This window comes from Salmo trutta, chromosome 25 (assembly GCF_901001165.1).
Source record: "Salmo trutta chromosome 25, fSalTru1.1, whole genome shotgun sequence".
Lineage (NCBI taxonomy): Eukaryota > Metazoa > Chordata > Actinopteri > Salmoniformes > Salmonidae > Salmo > Salmo trutta.
The window spans coordinates 19,371,903-19,394,449 of NC_042981.1; the positions used below are offsets into that span (position 1 = coordinate 19,371,903).

The window sequence follows — 22,547 nt, forward strand, 5'->3', positions numbered from 1 at the left end:
TGTTACTGATTACAATTTTGGACAGGTAACTGTAACAGATTACATTTAGAAAGTAACCTACCCAACCCTGAGACCTCACTATCCATTAGTAGGCCCAGTAAACCATCTGTATCCTTGCACTGACCCCAAATCAAAAGTATATTTATTTTCTATACTATTAAAGATAATTAACAATGTTGCAGTTGGTTATACAGTCTAGCCTAGTGATTCAAGCAATAATATTGTTTGTCCATGAGTGCTTAGTGCGCAAGAGAAAGGCAGATAGGGCTTTGGGTTTATACCCCTGGGGCACTACTGTCACCAAGTGGACATTACAGCTACTGCACCTCTGGTATAATTAATCAAATCAAATGTTATTGGTCACATACACATGGTGAGCAGATGTTAATGCGAGTGTAGCGAAATGCTTGTGCTTCTAGTTCCGAAGGACTGCATAGAACCCTCAAACTCAACTCTGGACCTCGAAGCCAGTTCCACTGCATTTTGTCCCCCTCTAGTCAGGGACTGACTTAAACCTGTGACACCAGGTGTGCAATTAATAATCAGGTAGAACAGAAAACCAGCAGGCTCCGGACCTCGTAGGGTAAGAGTTGAGTACCCCTAGCATAAAACATCCATCTTAGCATTCTTGAATTTGACATTGGAGAGACACTGAAACCTTTTGTGTCCAATGTGATCAGCAGTACAGGTTCATTACTTTTTTCATCCAGTCACTGTCAAACTGTCCTGTTATCATGAGCTTCATTGTGCATCACCTGTATATTTAGTACCGGATTCGTTCCAATCCACTTGAGCAGAATAATATTATAATTAGCATTACCATTTGAGAACTACATGACTCTTTGCCTGCAGCATGTTCAAAACCGGACTACCTTTAATCAAGTCATTTTGCAGGACGCAGTATATAAGGGCTGGGCAGTATGGCAGTGAATGACATATTACAGGTTGAACGTACAGTGCCTTCAGAATGTATCCAGACCCCTTGACTTTTTCCACATTTTGTTAGAATAAGGCTTTAACCTAAAATTGATTAAATAATTTTTTCCCCCTCATCAATCTACACACAATACTCCATAATGACAAAGCAAAAACTGTTTACACATTTTTGCAAAAGTATTAAAAATAAAACTGAAATATGACATTTACATAAGTATTCAGGCCCTTTACTCAGTACTTCATTGAAGCACCTTTGTCAGCGATTACAGCCTAGAGTCTTCTTGGGTATGACGCTACAAGCTTGGCACACCTGTATTTGGGGAGTTTCTCCCATTCTTCTCTGCAGATCATATCAAGCTCTGTCAGGTTGGATGGGAGCGTCGCTGCACAACTATTTTCAGGTCTCTCCAGAGATGTTCGATCGCATTCAAGTCCAGGCTCTGGCTGGGCCACTCAAGGACATTGAGACTTGTCCCGAAGCCACTCCTGTGTTGTCTTGGATGTGTGCTTAGGGTTGTTGTCCTGTTGGAAGGTGAATCTTTGCCCCAGTCTGAGGTCCTGGAGCAGGTTATCAGCAAGGATCTCCCTGTTCTTTGCTCCGTTCATCTTCGCCTCAATCCTGACTAATCTCCCAGTCCCTGCCGCTAAAAAACATCCCTACAGCATGATGCTGCCACCACCATGCTTCACCGTAGGGATGGTGCCAGGTTTCCTCCAAACGTGACGCTTGGCATTCAGGACAGAGTTCAAGCTGGTTTCTCATGGTCTGAGTCTTTAGGTGCTTTTTGGCAAAATCCAGGCGGGCTGTCATGTGGCTTCCGTCTGGCCAGTTTACCATAAAGGTCTAATTGGTGGAGTGCTGCCGAGACTGTTGTCCTTCTGGAAGATTCTCCCATCTCCACAGAAGAGCTCTGTCAGAGTGACCATTGGGTTCTTGGTCAACTTCCTGACCAAGGGCCTTCTCCCCCGATTGCTCAGTTTGGCTGGGCAGCCAGCTCAAGGAAGAGTCTTGGTTCCAAACTTCTTCCATTTAAGAATTGAAGCCAAACTGCAGGAATTTTTTGGTACCCTTCCCCAGACCTGGACACAACCCTGTCTTGGAGCTCTACAGACAACTCCTTTGACCTCGTGGCATGCACGGTCAACTGTGGGTCTTAAATAGACAGGTGTGTGCGCGCTTTTCCAAATCATGTCCAATCAATTGAATTTACCACAGGTGGACTCCAATCAAGTTGTAGAAACGTCAAGGGTAAATCGATGAAAACAGGATGAACCTGTGCTCAATTTCAAGTCTCATAGCAAAGGGTTTGAGTAACGTGACTCATCTTTAATCAAACATTTGTCGTAGGAAAGATTCCTAAATATTGGCAAACAGCTTTTGTTTTACCACTCCTCAGGGGAGGTGAAGGGCTGATAATTATCCAATTCACTACCATCTCTAAGTTCCCCTATTTGGCTAAAATTCTAGAGACATTGGTGAATAGGCAACTAATCTTTAACTGTTAATACTCTTTCTAGTAATCAATCTGGCTTCAGACCTAAACACAGTACTATTACGGCCACTGTACGTGTTGTAAGTTATATTACTAATGCCCTAGATAGAAAGTACTGTGCCGCCTTGTTCATAGATTTATCGAAAGCTTTTGACAGTGTAGACCATGCTACTAAACTTAGACGAGACTCTTGTCCCCCTTGCCCAATTTAAATATTTATTGGAGGATTTTTATTTTTGTATTGTTTGTAACCGTTTCAGGTAATGCAAGTTCTTGTGCTGTTAGAGGAATAACCTGTGTAAATGTAATCTGTTGCTGAATTGTGTTATGTGATCGTGTAGTTTCTTAATCATTGTACCTAAACTGTATGTGTAAACATGTATACGCAGGGCCCAGCTGTAAAAGAGACCTTGGTCTCAGTCTGTGTTCCTTGTTGAAATAAAAGTTAAGTTAATACTTTTGCAAAAATTCATAAATTTTTTTGCTTTGTCATCATGGGGTATTGTGTATAGATTGAAACGATTTCATCAGCATTGATTTTAGAATAAGGCTGTACTGTAACAAAGTGTGAAAAAAGTCAAGGGCCTGAATATTTTCCAAAGACACTGTCTGGAGCATCATGCGTCACAAATCCATTCTAAAAAGGGTACCGGTCTGCCAGAGGGTGTCCACCAATTATATAAAAACACTTAAATCAGTTAACCTTAACAATATACATTGAATATGCATGTGTTTTCTGCATCCCAACCAACAAGTAGCATTTAATGACCATTAGGCTGTAAGAAATCATTAAGATGTGAGCCATTAATGACAAGAATATGACCCGTTTCTTTCTCTTTTAATTGAAGATGCTTAGATTTCATTTGAGAGAAAAAAAAAACATTACATTCCAAAACAAGTGTCATGCACATTGCAGAGCTAGACATTGCACAGTCAGACTGAGGTTTTGGATGAATAAAAAAGCTGTATGTTAGAATTCCTCAACATTACACTACTACCCTATACCTTAACACTGGATTCAAAGAATATACCACATCCTCTTCACATTGCACCTGTTTAGGAACATTTAAAAATCAAACAATAGAACAATCAAATAAAAGAAATCTAGGTAAAATAAGTCCAGACCCCAGCGCAACAGGGCTGTCAACTGAATGGGGACTAGAGAAAGAAACATTTGATTAAAAACCCACACTGTTCCAAGAAATACACTAAGGCAGTTAAGTTTCCCTACCCGGTGGAACTCCATTTAAGGAAATCCACAACATTTCACTTCTGAAAATGTATTTATCAAAAGGAGCAACAGAACTAAGCATGACAGAAGAACCAACTTTAACGTCTTTTTTCCTTCCTATCAGACTTGCGATCCCGGTCACTGCGAGAGGACATCTTCCCTGACCGGCAGCCCTCAGAGCTGGTCCTCTTCCTGTCAGACTTAGAGCCCTTGTCTTTGGAACCTTTGGATTCACGACCACTGCCCATGGATGACTTCTGGCTCTTGTCACCACCTCCCTTCTTCCTCTCCCTCTCAGACGGCTTCCTCCTATGCTTCCTGTCTTTCCTCCCCCGGCTGCGGCTCCTGCTAGAGGAGCTGGAAGAGGAGCTGCCGCTGGAGGAGCTGCTCCTGCTGGAGGATCCACTAGAGGAGCCGGAGCTCCCGCTGGACGAGGAGCCAGAGGAGCTGCTAGAGGAGCTACTGCTACCACCACCACCATCTCCCTTCTTGTCCTTTGACTTGGACTTTCCACGTCCCCTGCTTGATTCCTCAATCAGAGGCTCCAGCTCCTTGGGGGCAGCATCATCCTGGGCAGGCTGGACATTAGCGGTCTGCTTCATTGAGCCTTGATAAGCCTCTTGGCTCTGCTCTGTTGTGAGAGGCTCTGTTCCAGTCTCCAGCAGGGGGATCTGAACCTCAGGGGCTATAGATGCTCCATCAGAGACTTCCAGACTAGGGTTGGGCTCTGAGAGCAGGGGTATGGACACTTCTGTTTGCAGCTCTTCATCGTCGGTTGGTTGCATTTCAAAGCTTTTCTTCTGGTCGTCTGACACAGCTGTGGGGTCCTGATTCTGAAGGGGCTTATTTTTTTTTCCTACCTTAACCTGTTGCTGCTGTTCTGCGACCCTCTTCTCATTACCTACCTCTGCCCCACCTATCACCAAACTATCCTCCATCTTATCACCAACCTGCCCCTCAGCCTCCCTCACCACTGCAGTAACCTCCATCTGCTCTTCCATCTCTCTGAACTCTACTATTCTAATGTCTTGACCATTTTCCTCATTCTCCCCCTTAGTTGCCTGCTCCTCGACTTTCTCTCCTGGCTTTTTCTTTCTATCCTCCTTACGCTTTACACCCACATCCCCCTCTTCCTTCTCTAGTGTTGCCTCGTCCTCCATCTCCACATTAAACCGATTACCTGTCACTTTGACTACCTGACCCGTGGGCTTACCCTCCTCTTGTTCTTCTTTCTTCAGGTCCTTACCCAAAGCGTTGTCCCTCAGAGACTGGCGTCGAGGCCGAGCCTCCATCTTATTCAGATACTCGGCAAACGCCTCGCGTCTCTCCTCAAACATAACTGGAAACAGGGATAAAACAAAAACAGATTCAGTGACAGACAACGCACACCAAGGACGTGTATTATTGCCACTTGTCGAGCGCAGAGGAATGGCTAAAGGCACAATTGCTTACCATTCATTTTTTTCTGCGACTCATCAAAGAGCTTCTGAGTGGCTGAGCACATCCTCCCAGGCAGATAGAAGATGGGTGGCTTGGTCTTTGTGCGGATGTACTTGACAATTTTTGTATTGTGCACATTCCACTCCTCTTGCTAGAATACAAAAAAGTTAATGAGCACAGAATCTCCTCATTGACACGTGGGGAAAACACATGAGGGTTTAATTTCATCTTACTGCAATGTTCCTACTGGTTTAATATTTACTTTGTTTTTGTAAGGCTACTCCATAACCAATAAGATTGAATATTGCTTTCAAGAAAGGTCCTTACCAAGTGAGCAAGCTCCACTTTCTGTTCCAACAGTTTCAGCTCTGTCTGCTTGGCACGCCTCTCATCAAAGAGCTCTCGTCTTTCGCCCTCTACTTTCTTGCGTTCTTGTTCAGCTTGAACTTCCAATTTCTGTTCAATCTCAATGCGTTTCTTTTGCTAAGACAAGAGATAAAAACAAAAATAAATGTCCCATTGGGAAATATTCCGAACTATAGCCTAATGGTTGGAATCATTTTCACCAAGCATAAAGCTAAGGCAAATGTTTATGCATTTACAGTATTATGCAGTGATTAGTTTTATTGATGCACATATTGCAGTAAAGTGTTCTCCCTACCCTATCTGTTGCCACATTAGATTCCTGCTTAAATTTCTGTAGCGTTCCCATCAACAGGCCAAACATGCGTCGATTCCTATAGGGAAAAAGAAGCAAAAGCAATGACTAGTATGATAAGATGATTTCTTGGAAATAGAATAGTTAAAATATTTAGCACATGCTCTTACCCAGAGCAACTTAGAGGCGGAATTAGGGTTAAGTGTCTTACTTTAGGGATTCGAACCAGCGACCTTTCGGTTACTGGCGCTCTTAATCACAAGGCTACCTGCCGCCCACTTATTCCTTACGCATACGTACTGATGCATTACCTTTGTTTTCCCCTCTCATCCATGGTCTGATCCTGAATCAGGTCTCGACGCGTACGCTCCTTGGAGGTAGCTACTACTGATGACTGCAACGCTGGCTGTGTATGGAGAACGGCAAGCGGGGAGTTTAAAGACAGATTAAAGACATTAAAGACATTCAGTGTACAATGATTTACCTTTTTGACATCGTCATCATCCTCTGCGTCACTGTCATGGCGTGAATCTCTCCTCGCTCGCTGGTCACCGGCCAGCCTATACAATAAAGACACGCAAGAGGACAAACGCGTGATTTACCGGCCATATGAAATAGAAAACCATTTGAATACCACCAGGTAAAGGTAATGCCTTTTTAGGAGTGCCCACTGCCGATTCATTGACACCACATGGAAGTGACTGCAATAACTGTAAGGAGGAATGGCAGCCTACCAAGTGAAAGTTGGCTTCTTGCACATCTCCATCTATTTGGGCTCTATGTCTATTTTTACACTTGTCTGTGCATCCATCTTTGGTACAGCAGCTAGCTGATTGCCACAGATTTTCACTTTTAAGCCAACTACTCAACCAGGCATTAGAGGGAGAGAAGCAAAAATGACTTCAATTAAATACATGGGAATTCTCTTTCAGGGTTATTAATCCAGCAAAACATTCTAAAATACCACAACACTTCACCCATGCACACATACAGCTTATGCTGTCACGGAGCTGATGGCACGGGAAAGTTTGCGCCCAGAACCAGTTGATACAAAGTTCCAATTGACAGACTCCACTCAAGACAGAGTATGGACAGGCAGAGTAGAAAGATGACTCGAATGAAAGACAACCTGAACCAACTTCCATGCAAAGCAAATGTGATTGAGGATATTTATTCTCAGTATATTTTGAATGTTTTCCTATTGTAATTATTTATTTTAAAAATCAGCCAACAGCTGGCTAAAGGAAACGCAACTACACTCCCTAAACAAATCACAATCAGAAACACCAAGCTTTAAGGCCAGGGAGAAAACCCCCTGCAGTAATGAAGAGAGTAGATTCATGCTGAAAACCAAACAAATTAGGCCTGGCTATATACCCTACGTTGCATGTGATTTTTTGCTGTGAAGGTGTAGCCAAGCCTGAAAAACATGGATGCAATTCTCTGTCAAGGGTGAGATCTGAACCGCAGTCTCCGCTCGGGAAACCAACCAAAACAGTAGTCAATTTATCACCCGATTTACTTAGAGGCACGTCAATAGAGCAACAATGATTTAGAAGTTGGTGGTGAAGGTAGGAAACAACATCTCCACTTCGCTGATCCTCAACACTGGGGCCCCACAAGGGTGCGTGCTCAGCCTCCTCTGGTAATCCCTGTTCACCCATGACTGTGTGGCCGTGCACGCCTCCAACTCAATCATCAAGTTTGCAGACGACACAACAGTAGTGTCCTTGATCAACAACAACGACGCAACAGCCTACAGGGAGGAGGTGAGGGCACTGAGTGTGGTGTCAGGAAAACAACCTCTCACTAAAAGTCAACAAAAGGAGATGATCCTGGACTTCAGGAAAAAGCATAGGGAGCCCCCCCCCCCCCCCATCCACATCAAAGGGACGGCAGTGGTGAAGGTGGAAAGTTAAGTTCATGGGCGTCCACCCAACAGCGCCTCTTCAACCTCAGGAGGCTGAAGAAATTTTGCTTGTCATCCAAAACCCGGACTAACTTTCACAGATCCAGAATCAAGAACATCCTGTCGGGCTGTATCAGAGCCTGGTACGGCAACTGCAAGGCTCTCCAAGGGTGGTGCAGTCTGTACAACGCATCATCCAGGGGCAAACTACCTGCCCTCCATAACACCTTCAGCACCCGATGTCACAGGAAGGCCGAAAAGATCAAGGACAATAACCACCCGAGCCACTGCCTGTTCACCCCACTATCATTCAGAAGTCAGTACAGGTGCATCAAAGCTGGGGCCGAGAGACAAATAAAAATAACCTCTCGACCATAAACAGCGATCACTAACACAGAGAGGCTGCTGCATACATTGAGACCCAATCACTGGCCACTAAGTGGATCACTAGTCACTTCACACAATGCACCTAAATGTATACATATCTTACATTACTCATATCACATGTATATACCCTATTTTATACCCTCTATTGCACCTTGCCTATGCCTCTCAGCCATTGCTCATCCAAATACTTACATGTACATATTCTCATTCACCCCTTTAGATGTGTGTATTAGGTAGTTGTTGGGGAATTACTTGTTGCATATTACTGCACTGACGGAACTAGAAGCACAAGGATCTCGTTACACTCACATTATCATCTGCTAACCATGTGACAAATAAAATTTGATTTGAGCAGAGTGAGTACAACTCATTTTTGCTACAGCAGGGGAAGGCCAGATCTATAGATTATTCTGACCTGAGAAGGGCCCCTTCAATGTCCCTCTGTTTAGCTGGGGGTCCTCCAGGTCCTCCACCAATGTCGGAGAGTCCACGTCTGTAGACAAATATGAATGTTACATACAGCTCTGACAGAGGTATTGACACCAACTGATGGAAAGTAAGGCAAAATGTTTTACCTCAACAAGTTGATTCCTCGCCCCCTACCTCCAACGCCTGGGATGGTTGGCCTTCTAGCTTGGCCAGGTCTGTAATGAAGGTAGAGATTAGCTACTTCTTGTGATTTAGCTGTAACATACATAGATGGACCAGAGTTGTAGTCATAGCTAGCGATAGCTTTTAGAAAACCTAGCTAGTTAACGTTATATAGTGGTGTTAATCCATTTGGAATGGAGATCGACGCAATAATAAATCAGTATTGCATAGCTAACTACCGTTACTTCTACTCCGATAAGTCTGGACATGAAACTGAATCGAAACTAGCCAACTCGTGGCAAGTACTGTTAATTAGCAAGCTAACGTTAATTGGAGAATAAAACATAACTGACAAGGACTGAGTAAGTTAGCTTTCTAGCAGAAAAAATATATAATATTACTATCTCGCTAACGTTACTTCGCCAGTTCAACAATAATGAATGGGCAACGGCAACCACCCAGCTGCCACCTACTGGTAAGTAAAAACTCCAGTAAGCCATTTAAGTATATGTACTTCCATTTAACTAGCACAAGGCCGATTCGATTATACAGCACGCACCCTTGTTGTGCACGAGAATGGGAGATACCATTTTTTTTTATTGTGACTGGCGTATAATATTGCTAGCTAACGTTAGTTAGACGAATAAAGGCTGACAAATAGAATACAATGTTGCGTTTCAAAATGCAGTATGTCTTACCTCAATTCATTAGGATCCCGGCCAGTTAATTTACGAATATTATCGTCTACATTTTTCAAACTCTCTTTAGCTTTCTCAAGCTGGGCTTGCAAAGAACCTACTGCCACCGCCATCTTAGCTAACTAACAAGCATTCCTCTTACAGGTCGCTCTCCGCAATGCATCATGGGGGGTGATAAGCGCGTTTCACAACCTTGATTGACAACTCAAATGCCCAATTGGCAACTTCATTAGCGTAGTTAAACGCACATGTCCATAAATTGTGGGTTACTGCTTTCCGGAATCCTTGGGACATCCCTACCCCAACCATTTTCAATGTTAACTTCAATGGGGGTAAGGACGACCCAAGGATTCCAGAAAGCAATGACCATAAATGTGAGCATTCTCCAATCGCCACATGTCCAGTATTTTCTTGACGATAATCAAATATTTTCTTTGGGCGAAATCGTTTTGCATGGCCCGGTGCCCCGGGTAAGCGGAGTTTGTACATTTTAGACCATTCCATTGGTCCTTAAGTGAAATCTCCACCCGGGCACCGGTCCATGCAAAACGAACTCGCCCATTGATTCTGACTCGGTCCTGTATATTGTTTAATCATGTCACATGACCTTGATTTGACGCTTTTTCATCAAACTGTTCCGTTTTCTTTTGGTCAGCAGCACCATCCTCAGACACTTGCTTTTATTTTTGGTCTAATTCTCATTTTTGTAAAATACTTAAAATAAAGGCTATAATTCAGGTCATGTCACATTATTAACAAAAACACAGGGCCCTAATGATGACAAATAATAATAGTAATTTGGTTGTTTTGATCCTAAAGTTACACAACAGAAAAGTGGCATTTAAAACATCTGGTTACTAAAACACTCCTTCAGAACAATGGATTTATGTGTATGTCTGATGTCTGTATGGCATACAGTTTTTCTTTATGGTACATAGCAGTGGTGGGCTTGTAAAGATGAAAACACAACAATTGTGAAAGCAAACATTTTATTTACTTCCAACAATAGCAGAAGTTGAAAACAACCTATAATAGAAAAAAACGGTCCAATTTCACCATTTATTGGGTACATTTTCTTCACAAATCGCCACAGTGCAACTTCCCATGAATCCCAAATCTGAGCAAGATGATGGGTTCATAGAGCTACAGTTCATGGTGTGATCAGTTTCAGCCTCAAATCGTGGAATTCATCACATTAACCCGTTTAGTCCTCCTTATCGGCCAAGTCGTTCTGATCAAAGTACCTATGTAAAAAAAAAATATATATATATATATATATATATATGATTATCAAACGACAAGTTTTCCTGGCTGTGAGTGTTTGTGAAGTCAAATAACGTAGCTTACCTTGCAACAAGGCAGATCATCAAGTTTAGAGGAGACAACCTTTCATCTTCCTGGCTTTCCTGTAATGGTAAAGAAAAAAAAAAAGAAGAATGACTATCATACCCTGTTCATCCTCATCAAACATTATCATGCAAACATTTGAGCATCTGATGTATTTGAACATTTGAATTTTACCCATAAGGAAGTTGGTTTGCAACCTCATCTCAACATCCATTAATACCAGCCACTATATCATCCTACCAGATTGGCCCGCACTTCAGAACTCCGTCTGGCCAGCTGTCTTATTAGGGAATGTGCTTCAGGGAGAAGAGGTTTCTCAAGGCAAGCCAGCAGTGCATACAGCCATCTTCCCTAGAGAAGTTGAACACATATTAGCCATGAAAGCATCATGGTTGGGGTCAATTCCATTTAAAATTCCAGTCAATTCAGAAAGTAAACTGAAATTCCAATGTCAATTCCAAATTCTCTTCAATGCTTTTTAATTAGGACAATTTGGAATTGGGTTTACTTTCTGAATTGACTGGAATAGATATGAAATTAACCCCAAACCTGGAAAGTATTAAAAATGCCAAATTGTGTTGATGACGTTAAAGAAACTGAACTTACCAACTGTGGGACAAACTCTCTCTCTTCAAACCAGTTTATCAAGTACTCCAAAACTGCAGAGATTGTGGCCTAGTAGGGAAGATATAATTGAGTGTCAAACACGAGTACCATCATTGTGGTCATGATTAGAAGCATCAATTGATGAGGGAGGATTGCAGTGAGTGTCATGCCAATGCTGTGAAAACACTCACCTGATTTAATCTGCTCACTATGCTAAGGAAAGGTGGAAAACCAACCTGGTGAAACAAGTGGTTAAATATCAGACACATGATTAATGGCAAACTCTTCATACAAAAATCTTACATGATGTATATTATCTATGGTCAGATATTTCCACTTTAACAGGGGTTCTTAAAAGGTAACCCTCAATCCCAATTTCAGCATTTGCCCAAAACCTTCAAATAATAAAAAATAAAATGCATTCAGATGAGAAGTTGTGACTGGGGGGAATTGCTCATAGATATTCATTTTTGGGGTGGGTAAACATTATTGTACCGGAGCCAGACACTTTCTCACAAAAGCATAATAACTACATTATGCTACACAAGCATAAAATGTTTGGCTTTAGACAGTTAGCTTACAGTGTTAAGGCACTAAATTCTAGACATCTATTGTCACTTGCGGTGTAAGTTCAAATCCCCCATGGGGCGTAATTGTTTTGTTGTTGAAACGTGAACTCACATTTATTTCAGTATTGTGTTGGGAAGAAAAGTGCAATCATCACCTTGAAAATGAAAATTAGGGGCTCAATTCAATTCAACCAGCATTGCAGTATTTAATCCAACTGTAAAATTAACTCACAGATTAGGTTTTTATACAGTACCCAAGACCACAACTACTACGAGGGCGACGCCTCTCACAGGTAGGCGTTCACTTTTCAGAATTAGAAGTGTGGGCACGGAATGAATATTGAAAATAAAGCATATGAAGAAAAAAGATATCTGCCCAATGTGGGATTAGAACTCACAACTATTGAACTAAGAGCCAAACTATCATGGTTCAAACACACAAAAACAGTCGTGAAGAGGGCATCACAACACCTTTTCCCCCCTCAGGAGACTGAAAATATTTGGCTTGGGTCTCCAGATCCTCAAAAAGTTCTACAGCTGCACAGCAAGAGCATCCTGCTAGGCAACTGCTAGGCATCTGACCGTAAGGCGCTACAGAGGGTAGTGCGTACGGCCCAGTACATCACTGGGGCCAAGCTTCCTGCTACCCAGGACCTATTTACTTGGCGGTGTCAGAGGAAGGCCCAAAAAATTGTCAAAGACTCCAGTCAACCAAGCCATAGACTGTTCTCTCTGCTACCGCACAGCAAACGGTACCGGAGCGCCACGTCTAGGTCCAAAAGGCTCTTTAACAGCTTCTACCCCAAGCCATAAGACTGCTGAACAATTCATCAAATTATTTTACACTGCTGCTACTCACTGTTTATTATCTATGCATAGTCACTTTACCCCTACCTACATGTACAAGTTACCTCGACTAACCTGTACTCCCACACATTGACTCAGTACCGGTACCCCCTGTATATAGGCTCCCGGGTGGCACAGCGGTCTAAGGCACTGCATCTCAGTGCAAGAGGCGTCACTATAGTACCTGGTTCGATTCCAGGCTGTATCACATCTGGCCGTGATTGGGAGTCCCATAGGGCGGCGCACAATTGGCCCAGTGTCGTCCGGATTTGGCCGGAGTTGGCAGTCATTGGAAATAAGAATTTGTTCTTAACTGACTTGCCTAGTTAAATAAGGGTTAAATATATATTTTTTAAATTATGTTTAAAAAAATATAGCCTCGGTATTGTTATTTTATTGTGTTACTTTGCATTTTATTTTTTACTTGAGTTTATTTAGTAAATATTTTCTAAACTATTTCTTGAACTGCATTGTTGGTTAAGGGCTTATAAGTAAGAATTTCACGGTAAGGTCTACACCTGTTGTATTCGGCTCATGTGACAAATAAAATTTGATTTGAACTGTGTCATAGCAGACTGCACCACCAATCAGTCATCACCACTGAGAAAAAAAAACAAATACTTTGACATGACCACCACTGTCATCTATTTCTTGTTACGATGGATGTAGACACGAATATAAACGTATAATCCTCATAGCCTACATGTTTTTTTCTTGTAAAAGCACAGTGTATGAAATGGTAAGCAAAAACATTGAATTTGGTCATCTGCGGAAATGTGCCTTACTGCATTTTGAATTTGGTGTAAGGTCAGTAGTTTAGTCATGGAAGTATCATTCAAAATATATTGGCACACTCCACTTAGCAAGACCATTGCCAAATTAGGCAGGCTTTCACCTGCTTTTATAGTAAGCTTTGAGGTGGGACCACCCAGCACATCTTGAAGGGGGTGTACTTCATACCAAACCCTCCCTTGAGATGACGTAGAGGCACCTTCTCAAGGTGCCTCTACATCACGATTTCAATGGTAGAGTTGAACCGCAACAGGGAAAGAGCTAGATTTACTGCTAAACTATATCACTTTTGCAACAAACTGTCAATCTGAAGACATTAAATGACGTTTCACCATAACTTACTCAAAAACATCTGGTTTTCAATTAAATAAATGTTTTTTCATTAAAGTTACTCTTTAAACTTTTTCAGCTCGAGACCCAAATGAGAAATGTACCATCCTCCCATGACCCAAATCGTCCTCCCATGACCCAAATTAAGAAAAAAATAGTGTGAGACTATAGATGTATTCTCATAACTCGTGACCCACTGCTCACATGCCCAGGGCCCGCTTTGGGTCTGGACCCATAGTTTACGAAACCCTAGTCTAAAAGATTACCTTCACATAATCAAGGCCTCGATCTTCAGCACCAGGGTCAATGGGAGGGGAGTTCAAATAAACATTTTCACCCAGGCAGAACTTTTTCCATTGTTCCTCCGCATCCTGTTTTGGCTGGAGATAGACAAAACACATAGTTAGAGAGGGTGTTGTATTTTACAATTCACTTTTACCAATAACAACAACAAAAAATCATAATCTCATACTCACCATTAACACATTGTCATCCAATGCATGACCACTCCAGTGTTGTCTATGCTTACTGATACTCTGCAAGTAGTAAAACATGATCAGAATAACTCACTTCAACCCAACGTGACAAATAACTTGAAATGTATAGGGGATAATACAATATATAGCTACCTGTCTTATTTCTGAGAAATTGCTGACTTGCTGTCGCTGCCATTTTAAACTCGGTGAAAATCCTTGTGGAGCAGCTTGGCAACCTGTGAGCTACCAAATAGAAGAGTTGTCAAGAAATTATACATACATAGATACATAGATACATAGATAAATAGATACATACATACATACATACATACATACATACATACATACATACATACATACATACATACATACCATACATACATACATACATACATAGTCAGACAGACTCTGTCGGTCTCGCTCACGCTCTGTCTCTCTAGTTACATTTTATTTGTGGCAGTGGCCTATATGCTGAAACTTACCGACACGTTCACTGATTGTTTCTTCCTCAATTTCTTTGGATCAATCTTCGCCACCACAACATCAGGACAGAGAGACGCCTCTAATCTGGAAAAAAGAGAAAGGCGGCGTATGTTTTTTATTACATGAATGCGTGTTTCCTGGGAATATGCGTGAAAACTATGAAAAGACAGAGCTATGCGGGACTTACTGAACCTGTCTCAAATACTCCTGGGGGTTTCTTGGAGGCTCGTTTAGATTGAAGTCTTCGCCAGTGTCGCATGTTTCCACAGGCAGAAGCCTGGGCATCAGTTCCTCCACGTCGGATTTCATGCTGAAACTCCAAACTATTTGCTCAGTGTCGGATTGATATACTGTTAGGTTAACAGGCAACTAATGACACTTGCATTTACTACTGTACTTCTGTTATCACGTTATAAAGGTTGTTTTGTTGGATAAGGACACAAGTCTCACATCAAAATAAACTTTGACGCCATTTTGTTTCAAGTGCGAATCATGACGCGTATAGAATGTGCCCGTTGCCATGGCGATTTAAAGATAACGCTACATGTGTATTTTGGCATTCCAAATTCCACAGGTCAAGGTCTACAACATAATTTTACACGCGTTGCTATCCAACATAATGACCAATAACATATTGTTTTAACAACAAAATATACTATACGCCATAATTACTGTACAAATAATTAAAATCACCCAAAGGGAGATACTTCTCCAATAAACATTGATTTTTGTATTGCTTATAGATCAGCCCTTGCCTTGGTAAATTAAATCGTTCTTGTTGCAAGCACTGTTGCCACGTTAATCATTACTCCTCAGTTACATTGTATCTTGATTCCCTCCTCATTTAGCCATTGAAACATGTTTACTTGTTGAGATGTGACTGCAACAACTTGAAGGCAATGTCCATTTGGCACAATGGAATTCAACGCAACATGACTATTCAGCTTGGAACCGTTTCACCAAAGTTTTTTTAACTACCCAGTTTCACTGTGGACCATTCTACATGACTGGACTTTCCAGCGTCGATATGGCTGCTTTACAGATATACATTTGGACATTTACTATTTTCATTTTTCCAACTCTAACTTGGGGATTGCTGTCTGACTTCAAAATTTGTGGCGACTCTGAATGTGAAAGTAAGTAGATAACAAGAAAATAAGTGGTTAGGCTATGTGCAGCACATATTACAAATTAATAATTCATACATTACCTTATGTGGCTTTTGTGTGTATAGGCTTGCTGAGTCGGGTCAGGGCCACAAGAGATCACAGAGGAAAGGATTGTAGGTTCCTGAACTTCAAAAAAGGGGATGTGATATTTGTTTACCACAAACTCTCTGGCAAAAGAGATGATCTATGGGCAGGAAGTGTAAGTGTTTTTTTTGTCACTGAAATTACATTGAATAACATATATTTTGTTGTATGTTTGTTATGCAATAATGTTTTGTGCCCTATGCTGTATTTCAGATTGACAGACGATTTGGTTATTTCCCAAAAGACGCTGTGAAAGTTGCTGAAATTTATGCAAACACAGAGAAAGAAGTGGCCACACAGGTAATCTTTCCACTTTATTACTCTATGAATTTTAGGCCTACTGAATGTATGGTTATAGATGTGTATTGAAGGGTGAATAAGCAGTGCTTTAAATATTTTTGTTAAACACATTCTGTTAATTAAACATACTCTTATGTTCCTTTTAGAAACAAGACTTCTTCTGCATAGATGAGTATGGCTCATTAATTGATAATGACTCCAGTGAGTGGGACAATGAAGAAAATCTAGTTTCAGAATTTCAGGAAATTGCAGCCAATGATGCTCAGGATTCTAAAACTTCCAAAGATGCCTTCCTGTCCCAAAGTTTTGCACAGAGCAGTGATGAAACAGGAAACAAAGATGCCATTCAGGCTGTAATGGAAGACTTCTCTGATGATACCAAACCTGCACCTAGCGAACAAGGTGGGTCTCAGTGGATTGGCTCTACAGTAACTGGATGGCTTAGTTTAGGTGGTGAAAGCCCTGGTGATAATCCCAAAGAAGACAACCCAGAACAAGAGTCTTTCAGGAGCAGGAAACTTTCTTTGGACATTGATGCGAACCAATTGAAGGAAGAGACGAAAAATACTGAAAACTCTGGCTGGTTTGGCGATGGACTGACTAGCGCCTTTGGTTTTGGTCAAAAAGCTCCAGAGGAGGAGAAGCCCATTGAAAAGGAAGTGGAAGAGCAACCCCCACCCTCTAACTCCTGGCTGAATATTGGCATTAAAGATATCTTACATTTTGATCAATCTAATCAGGATAAAGTTGAAGAGAGAGTAGAAGCAGCAGGCAGAGATGAATCGACAGGCACAATAGACCCACAGGACCTTGGCACAAGTCAGTCTCATCATGATGCCACAGTGGAGCAAATAAAAGAAACAGAGCACCAGAGAGATGATAACACTGGTAAGAAGGCAGAGAGAACAGAGACACACCCCTCAAAACCTGTTAAGGATTATAACCAAGAGGACCGTCATAGTCAGGAAGAAGATGGTGAGTTAAGAAAAGAGGAAGATGCAGGGTGGTATGGTAGCATCTATGACAATATTGTTGGCCTTTATGGAGAACAGGGTGATGTTGAGGAGGAGGATATACTTATAGCTGAGGATGAAGAGGATAAAGATATCAGCCTTCAGTTAGAAACAGAAACAGAGTCACAGTCTGTGTTCTCATCCATGTTTGACACTCTGGTATCACCGTTTCAGGCCGATACAACTAACAATTATAAAAATGCCCAAAGTGATGAGGTAACAGATATAAAACCGGCAGAAGCAGATGGAGATACAGAGATCTCCCTTACTTCTCAGACGGCTATCCCATATGATTCTACTGAGGCTTCTGTAGGTAGGAAGGATGATAATGATGGTAATGACAGCAATGAGCCTCCACATCCCACTCCATTAGATATAGATAAGGTTCAGAGTGCCAATAAAATACTTGAAACTAGCAAGTATATGTCTTTGTCCAACGACCCTCAATTACAAGACACAACCAGAATAGTGAATCTTGAAGTTGATCCTGAAAAAGCTATAGCTGAGATGGAAGTTGTTGATCAAGAGGAATTTTCCTCCTCTGATCATTTCAAGGAGTGGCACGTTGAGACCGATCCCATAGATAACATAGGGTTTATAAACATTATCCTTGACCCAGTGTTAGACTCAACTATACTAAATGCTGACACTACAAGTAACAATCTTCTATCTGATAAAGGTAATGATGATGGGGAAAGTTATATTGTGGACAAAGCATCTGAGATAGAGGAAGCAGATTCAACTAATGAAGTTACTGAGACAGAGGGGCTAGAACCAAAGAAAATAGTTGAAGTTGAGAGAGACCATGGGGATGAAGCTACTTTCTCTACACATGTCTTTGAAAATACACAGAGCAGTTCCGGACCTGATGCTAAAATTGAAATGTATCCTGACAGCTCAGATCTAGTTCCCTCTGAGACAGGAGCAGGAAATGAACAACGACAGACAGAAATCCTTGATAAGGCAGACATAGAAAACATGTCAGTGGATGATTTCATTCATGTCCACAGGGTGTCCCATGAATCTCAAAAAGACAGTGACGAGAAAAACGTCCTGAATGATAGATCTGGGATGACGGATGACCAGACGACAGCAAATGAGGACAGTAATCTGCCGCTAAATGACAGAAATCACACAGATGACAGTAATGAAATGCTGGAGGCATTCAAACAGCTACTTGGAAATAGCAAGTATATGTCTTTGTCCCACGACCCTCAATTACAGGACACAACCGGAATAGTGAATCTTGAAGATGATCCTGAAAAATCTATAGCTGAGATCAGTGAAAATGATGAGCACGATTCTGTAGGTAGATTAGAGCTAGATGATGTCACTACTAATGAACCTGTCAGTTCCCAAGGAGATGTAGAGCCAAAGCAATTAGTGTCGGACCCCAAACCAGACAATGAAGAGGACTTGAAAATATCAACTGTGCTCCCTGAAGCGCTTTTGCATGATAGTGATGAGAATGCCCTTAATCACCATCAAGAGAGTCCTGCTGTTGACCTTGCTGAAAATAGCCTGGATGATTTTGAGACTGATCATTCAGTTGGTCAGGATGCTTTGGAAGGCTCAGGGATTCTAAATCTCTCTGATTCGATTCCTATTCAGACAAAAGCAGAAACACTGACAGAGGAACTACCTGATGTGTCTGTAATGCATGCTGAGGTGGAGGACATTGACACTACAGGTATTGAAGTGGTATCCTCCAATCAGAAAGGAGACGACAGTATTCTAGTGCCTCAGAGCCTAGCAGAGGAGGACAGTGGGGACAGAGTAGGGATGCTATATGGTCAGACAAGCATGCCAGGTACAGAGGATGCTTCAGTGCTGGAGGAGGTCACACAGACACCTGACCCCCATCTGCATGATGCTCAGGACCCTCACATAGCTGAACTTATCCTGAACCTATCTTTAGTTGAACCTGTCATAGTTGATCCAGTCATTGAAAATGTATCAGGAGAGGAAGGACATCATTTGATTACCTCAAGTGAGGATGGGGAAAGTAAGGACAAGAATGAGAATACATTAGAGGTACCAGATAAGAATGTTCATGTTGGAGACATAGATTCAGTTTTTCTCAAAGACTGGTTATCTTCTAACTATGAGGAAAGTAATTCCAATGTAATGGAAGTTGTTGATCAAGAGGAATTTTCCTCCTCTGATCATTTCAAGGAGTGGCGCGTTGAGGTCGATCCTGTAGATAACATAGGGTTGATAAACATTACCTTTGACCCAGTGTTAGACTCAACTATACTAAATGCTGACACTACAAGTAACAATCTTCTATCTGATAAAGGTAATGATGATGGGGAAAGTTATATTGTGGACAAAGCGTCTGAGATAAAGGAAGCAGATTCAACTAATGAAGTTACTGAGACAGAGGGGATAGAACCAGGGAAAATAGTTGAAGTTGAGAGAGACCATGGGGATCAAGCAACTCTCCCTACACATGTCTTTGAAAATACACAGAGCAGTTCCGGACCTGATGCTAAAATTGAAATGTATCCTGACAGCTCAGAGCTAGTTCCCCCTGAGACAGAAATAGGAAATGAACAACGACAGACAGAAATCCTTGAGGAGGCAGACACAGAAAACATGTCAGTAGAAGATTTCATTCATGTCCACAGGGAGTCCCATGAATCTCAAAAAGACAGTGATGAGAAAAATGTCCCGAATGATAGATCTGGGATGACGCGTGACCAGACCAAAGCAATTGAGGACAGTAATCTGCCGCTAGATGACAGGAATCACATCTCATCAGTCACTAGCCAGGAAGTACATTCAAAAGGGACCAAAGGATTGTATAATGAGATCACTCTAGAAAACGAGAGATCACAGGAATTAGGCCTACAGGATAGGGAAACCAATGATGGACGAAATAGCTTTGATCAGTCACATGCAGTTAGTCAGCTTTCCTCCACTGATGAAGCTTATGATGTCATTACTCAGTCAGAGAGAACAATAGACCATGATACATTGTATTCAGGTGAGAATTTCCTCTCAGACAGTTGGTCTAATTATCAAGAAGCAACAGATGTAAAGAGCACAATTAGTGATGAAGATAGGCAGCAGGATTTTGAAAAGGTGGACGTGATTGAGAAGGATGATTTTGAGAAAATCAGTTATCGGGATATTGAATCTATTCACAATGTTGAAAGAGAGGGTGAGACTTCCACTTCTCACAGTGAACCCCCTGAAAAGCAAGACATGCCATCAGATCAGATAGTAGGCCTAGACCCCACTCAAGAAGATATTGTAAACAAATCAACTTCTCACAGTGAACCCCTTGAAAATCAAGACATGCCATCTGACCAGTATTCAGTAGGGCCCCCTCAAGAGGAAATCACGGACACATCAGTCAACAAGGGTACTAGGAGTTTCTTTGAAAATGCTATGGACTTTTTGATCCAGAGCACCGACATCAAAGACTTAAAAGACCCAGAACCAAAGGGGCAAGAAGAGGAGGAACAAGAACCCCCACCTGTTCTTCCTTACCTGGACCTCCATGAACCAGAACCACAGTCTCAGTCAACCTCAGTAGAAGACTTGCTGAAAGCTACAGCATTTTTGAAAGAATACAAGAATATCCAAAAGCAAATCAGCGCAGATGAAATAACTACTTTGTTGGACATGTTTGGGAAGCACAAATTCCTGTGGCTTGACTACAGCCTAGGAAGCTCAGAGACTTTGACTGATGGCCAAGATGGTGATAATGACCTTGCTATTATATCAGACTTTGAAAGGCTCCTGCAGTATCACATTGATGAGACAAAAACTCCATCTGGTGGAGTACTGGAGGATGAAGACCAATCCAGAAAATTGGTGTCATTACGAAAACTAGAAATACTCTTGTCAAACATAAAAAACAGATTCACCCAAGTGAAAGCACCTGTCAGTATAAAAGACAATCAAGGTACTACTCAAGTAGTATGAGAAACATTTATTGATTTTGGTTGCATGTTTCTTTCTTGTCTCTTGCATGTCAATATTGAAAAGGTTAGCAGTTGTCAAAGTGTTATATCTGACAACCATTTATTGACAAGGTCTTACATGTTTTAAAAATGATTTGGTATCATAATGTCTATATGTTATCCAGCAGAAACAGACAAGACAAACTGCATCAATGATGATTGTTTCACTCGCAATGAAAACAAAGACCTAACCAACCTGAAAGGAGAACATTTCTCTGGGGAGGGAGACATCCAAACCCCAACACTAACAGACAAATGTAATGCATTTATGTCCATTCTTAAAAATAACATACTAATTATATAGATGAAAATGGTTCCATCTGTGGCTGGTAAAAATATATGATCAATTATTATGACACTCCCTATTGTGTTATTTATACCTTGTAATTATATTTAACAGATAAACCTGAGCCTGCATTGATGGAATATCTTTTTTCTTCTGCACGTCAAGTCACTGGTGATGCTGTTGCTCATATGCTGACAGTTAAGGCTCTTCTAAAATGGCTCACTGTACAGGTAAGAAAGTTCTATGACTACTATATCCCCCTTGTAATTTATTGAGATTAAATTAGCTAAACAGCCCATACATTTAAAATGATTGGACTGCGCTATGGATGCCTCCATCATCCTAAATAGAATGTCATATTTTTCCAAGAGAGGGAACTTCGGTTGTGGCATTGGACTTAGACAAATACATAACAGCACAATACACACATGACGATAATCATTGACTAGATAGCTGAAAAAGCTGGTCCTTTAAAACCTCTGGTATGTGTCTCTGGTATGCAACATGTCATATGCACTACCCCTATGAGCCATCCAACACTTTGAGGAGTTGTAGTTGGCTCTGGCTTCGGTGACGAGGCTTTTCCACGCACTATGGTAGTACAATAACATGAGGACTTTAAATTGAGAATACAGATGGAAGTTCAGTTTCAGGATGTTGACCAGGTGAGTAAAGGGTAGTGTTTTGGACACTGGGGAAAGCACTGAAAAGCTACAGGAAAGGTCAACACCCAACCAACAACAACAACTGGGGCTACTCTGATAGGGCAAGGCAGTTGACAGCAGAGGGAATTTGGTGACAATCTGTCTCAGCTGGAGGAAAAGGTCAATTTTTCCTGATTTATAGACTATTTGAGAATAGGGATAGAGATTGACTAATATGTGTTATTTTCCCACAATTTGCATGTTTCGTCAGCTTCAGTGTCACTT

At 41.5% G+C, this 22,547-nt stretch overlaps 3 protein-coding genes across 14 annotated transcripts in view; 1 reads left to right on the forward strand and 2 right to left on the reverse strand.

Annotated features, from left to right (window-relative positions):
• Nucleotides 1-3,248: 3,248 nt before the first annotated feature.
• LOC115162122 (pinin) lies at nt 3,249-9,488 on the reverse strand. The gene is made up of 9 exons (XM_029713109.1): nt 9,344-9,488; nt 8,630-8,698; nt 8,470-8,547; nt 6,243-6,318; nt 6,070-6,164; nt 5,762-5,837; nt 5,428-5,583; nt 5,113-5,251; nt 3,249-4,999 (listed from the first exon to the last, which is right to left on the reverse strand). Exons 1-9 carry the CDS (start codon nt 9,454-9,456, stop codon nt 3,759-3,761), a joined length of 2,043 nt encoding a protein of 680 aa, XP_029568969.1. The 5' UTR covers nt 9,457-9,488; the 3' UTR covers nt 3,249-3,758.
• An 827-nt stretch (nt 9,489-10,315) lies between these two features.
• On the reverse strand, nt 10,316-16,085 carry gemin2 (gem (nuclear organelle) associated protein 2). Of its 3 annotated transcripts, none has more exons than XM_029713125.1 (11): nt 16,003-16,085; nt 14,980-15,115; nt 14,792-14,876; nt 14,463-14,552; nt 14,310-14,369; nt 14,100-14,213; nt 11,488-11,532; nt 11,297-11,365; nt 10,931-11,041; nt 10,691-10,749; nt 10,316-10,587 (listed from the first exon to the last, which is right to left on the reverse strand). In XM_029713125.1, the coding sequence occupies exons 2-11, from the start codon at nt 15,099-15,101 to the stop codon at nt 10,548-10,550; spliced, it is 795 nt and encodes a 264-aa protein (XP_029568985.1). In that variant the 5' UTR covers nt 15,102-15,115; nt 16,003-16,085; the 3' UTR covers nt 10,316-10,547. The 3 variants fall into 3 exon arrangements, with proteins under 3 accessions (XP_029568985.1, XP_029568984.1, XP_029568986.1); XM_029713124.1 differs by having other exon boundaries at nt 14,980-15,102; nt 16,003-16,083; XM_029713126.1 differs by having other exon boundaries at nt 14,980-15,108; nt 16,003-16,079.
• mia2 (MIA SH3 domain ER export factor 2) overlaps nt 15,098-22,547 on the forward strand; it is a 34,629-nt gene continuing 27,179 nt past the window's right edge. For 2 of the 10 annotated variants that reach the window (XM_029713110.1, XM_029713114.1), the window contains exons 1-6: nt 15,098-15,928; nt 16,027-16,160; nt 16,259-16,345; nt 16,492-21,274; nt 21,458-21,589; nt 21,733-21,848. In XM_029713110.1, the coding sequence (XP_029568970.1) occupies nt 15,796-15,928; nt 16,027-16,160; nt 16,259-16,345; nt 16,492-21,274; nt 21,458-21,589; nt 21,733-21,848 (5,385 nt within the window). In that variant the 5' untranslated portion in view covers nt 15,098-15,795. Of the gene's footprint in view, nt 15,929-16,026; nt 16,161-16,258; nt 16,346-16,491; nt 21,275-21,457; nt 21,590-21,732; nt 21,849-22,148; nt 22,284-22,547 lie in introns of those variants that run through there. The other 8 variants (XM_029713113.1, XM_029713112.1, XM_029713115.1 and 5 more) reach the window with 8 other exon arrangements.

Bases quoted from the DNA above. Each gene is read 5' to 3' on its own strand.
- gemin2 (XM_029713125.1), bottom strand. From the start codon at position 15,101: ATGAAATCCGACGTGGAGGAACTGATGCCCAGGCTTCTGCCTGTGGAA. The intron at 14,553-14,791 runs GTAAGTTTCAGC...TCTATTTGGTAG, and splicing joins AACAATCAGTGAACGTGTCG to CTCACAGGTTGCCAAGCTGC. The intron at 11,042-11,296 runs GTAAGTTCAGTT...CAACTTCTCTAG, and splicing joins GAGAGTTTGTCCCACAGTTG to GGAAGATGGCTGTATGCACT.
- LOC115162122 (XM_029713109.1), bottom strand. From the start codon at position 9,456: ATGGCGGTGGCAGTAGGTTCTTTGCAAGCCCAGCTTGAGAAAGCTAAA. The intron at 6,165-6,242 runs GTAAATCATTGT...CTCCATACACAG, and splicing joins ATGATGACGATGTCAAAAAG to CCAGCGTTGCAGTCATCAGT. The intron at 5,252-5,427 runs GTAAGGACCTTT...TTTGTATTCTAG, and splicing joins AAGTGGAGCTTGCTCACTTG to CAAGAGGAGTGGAATGTGCA.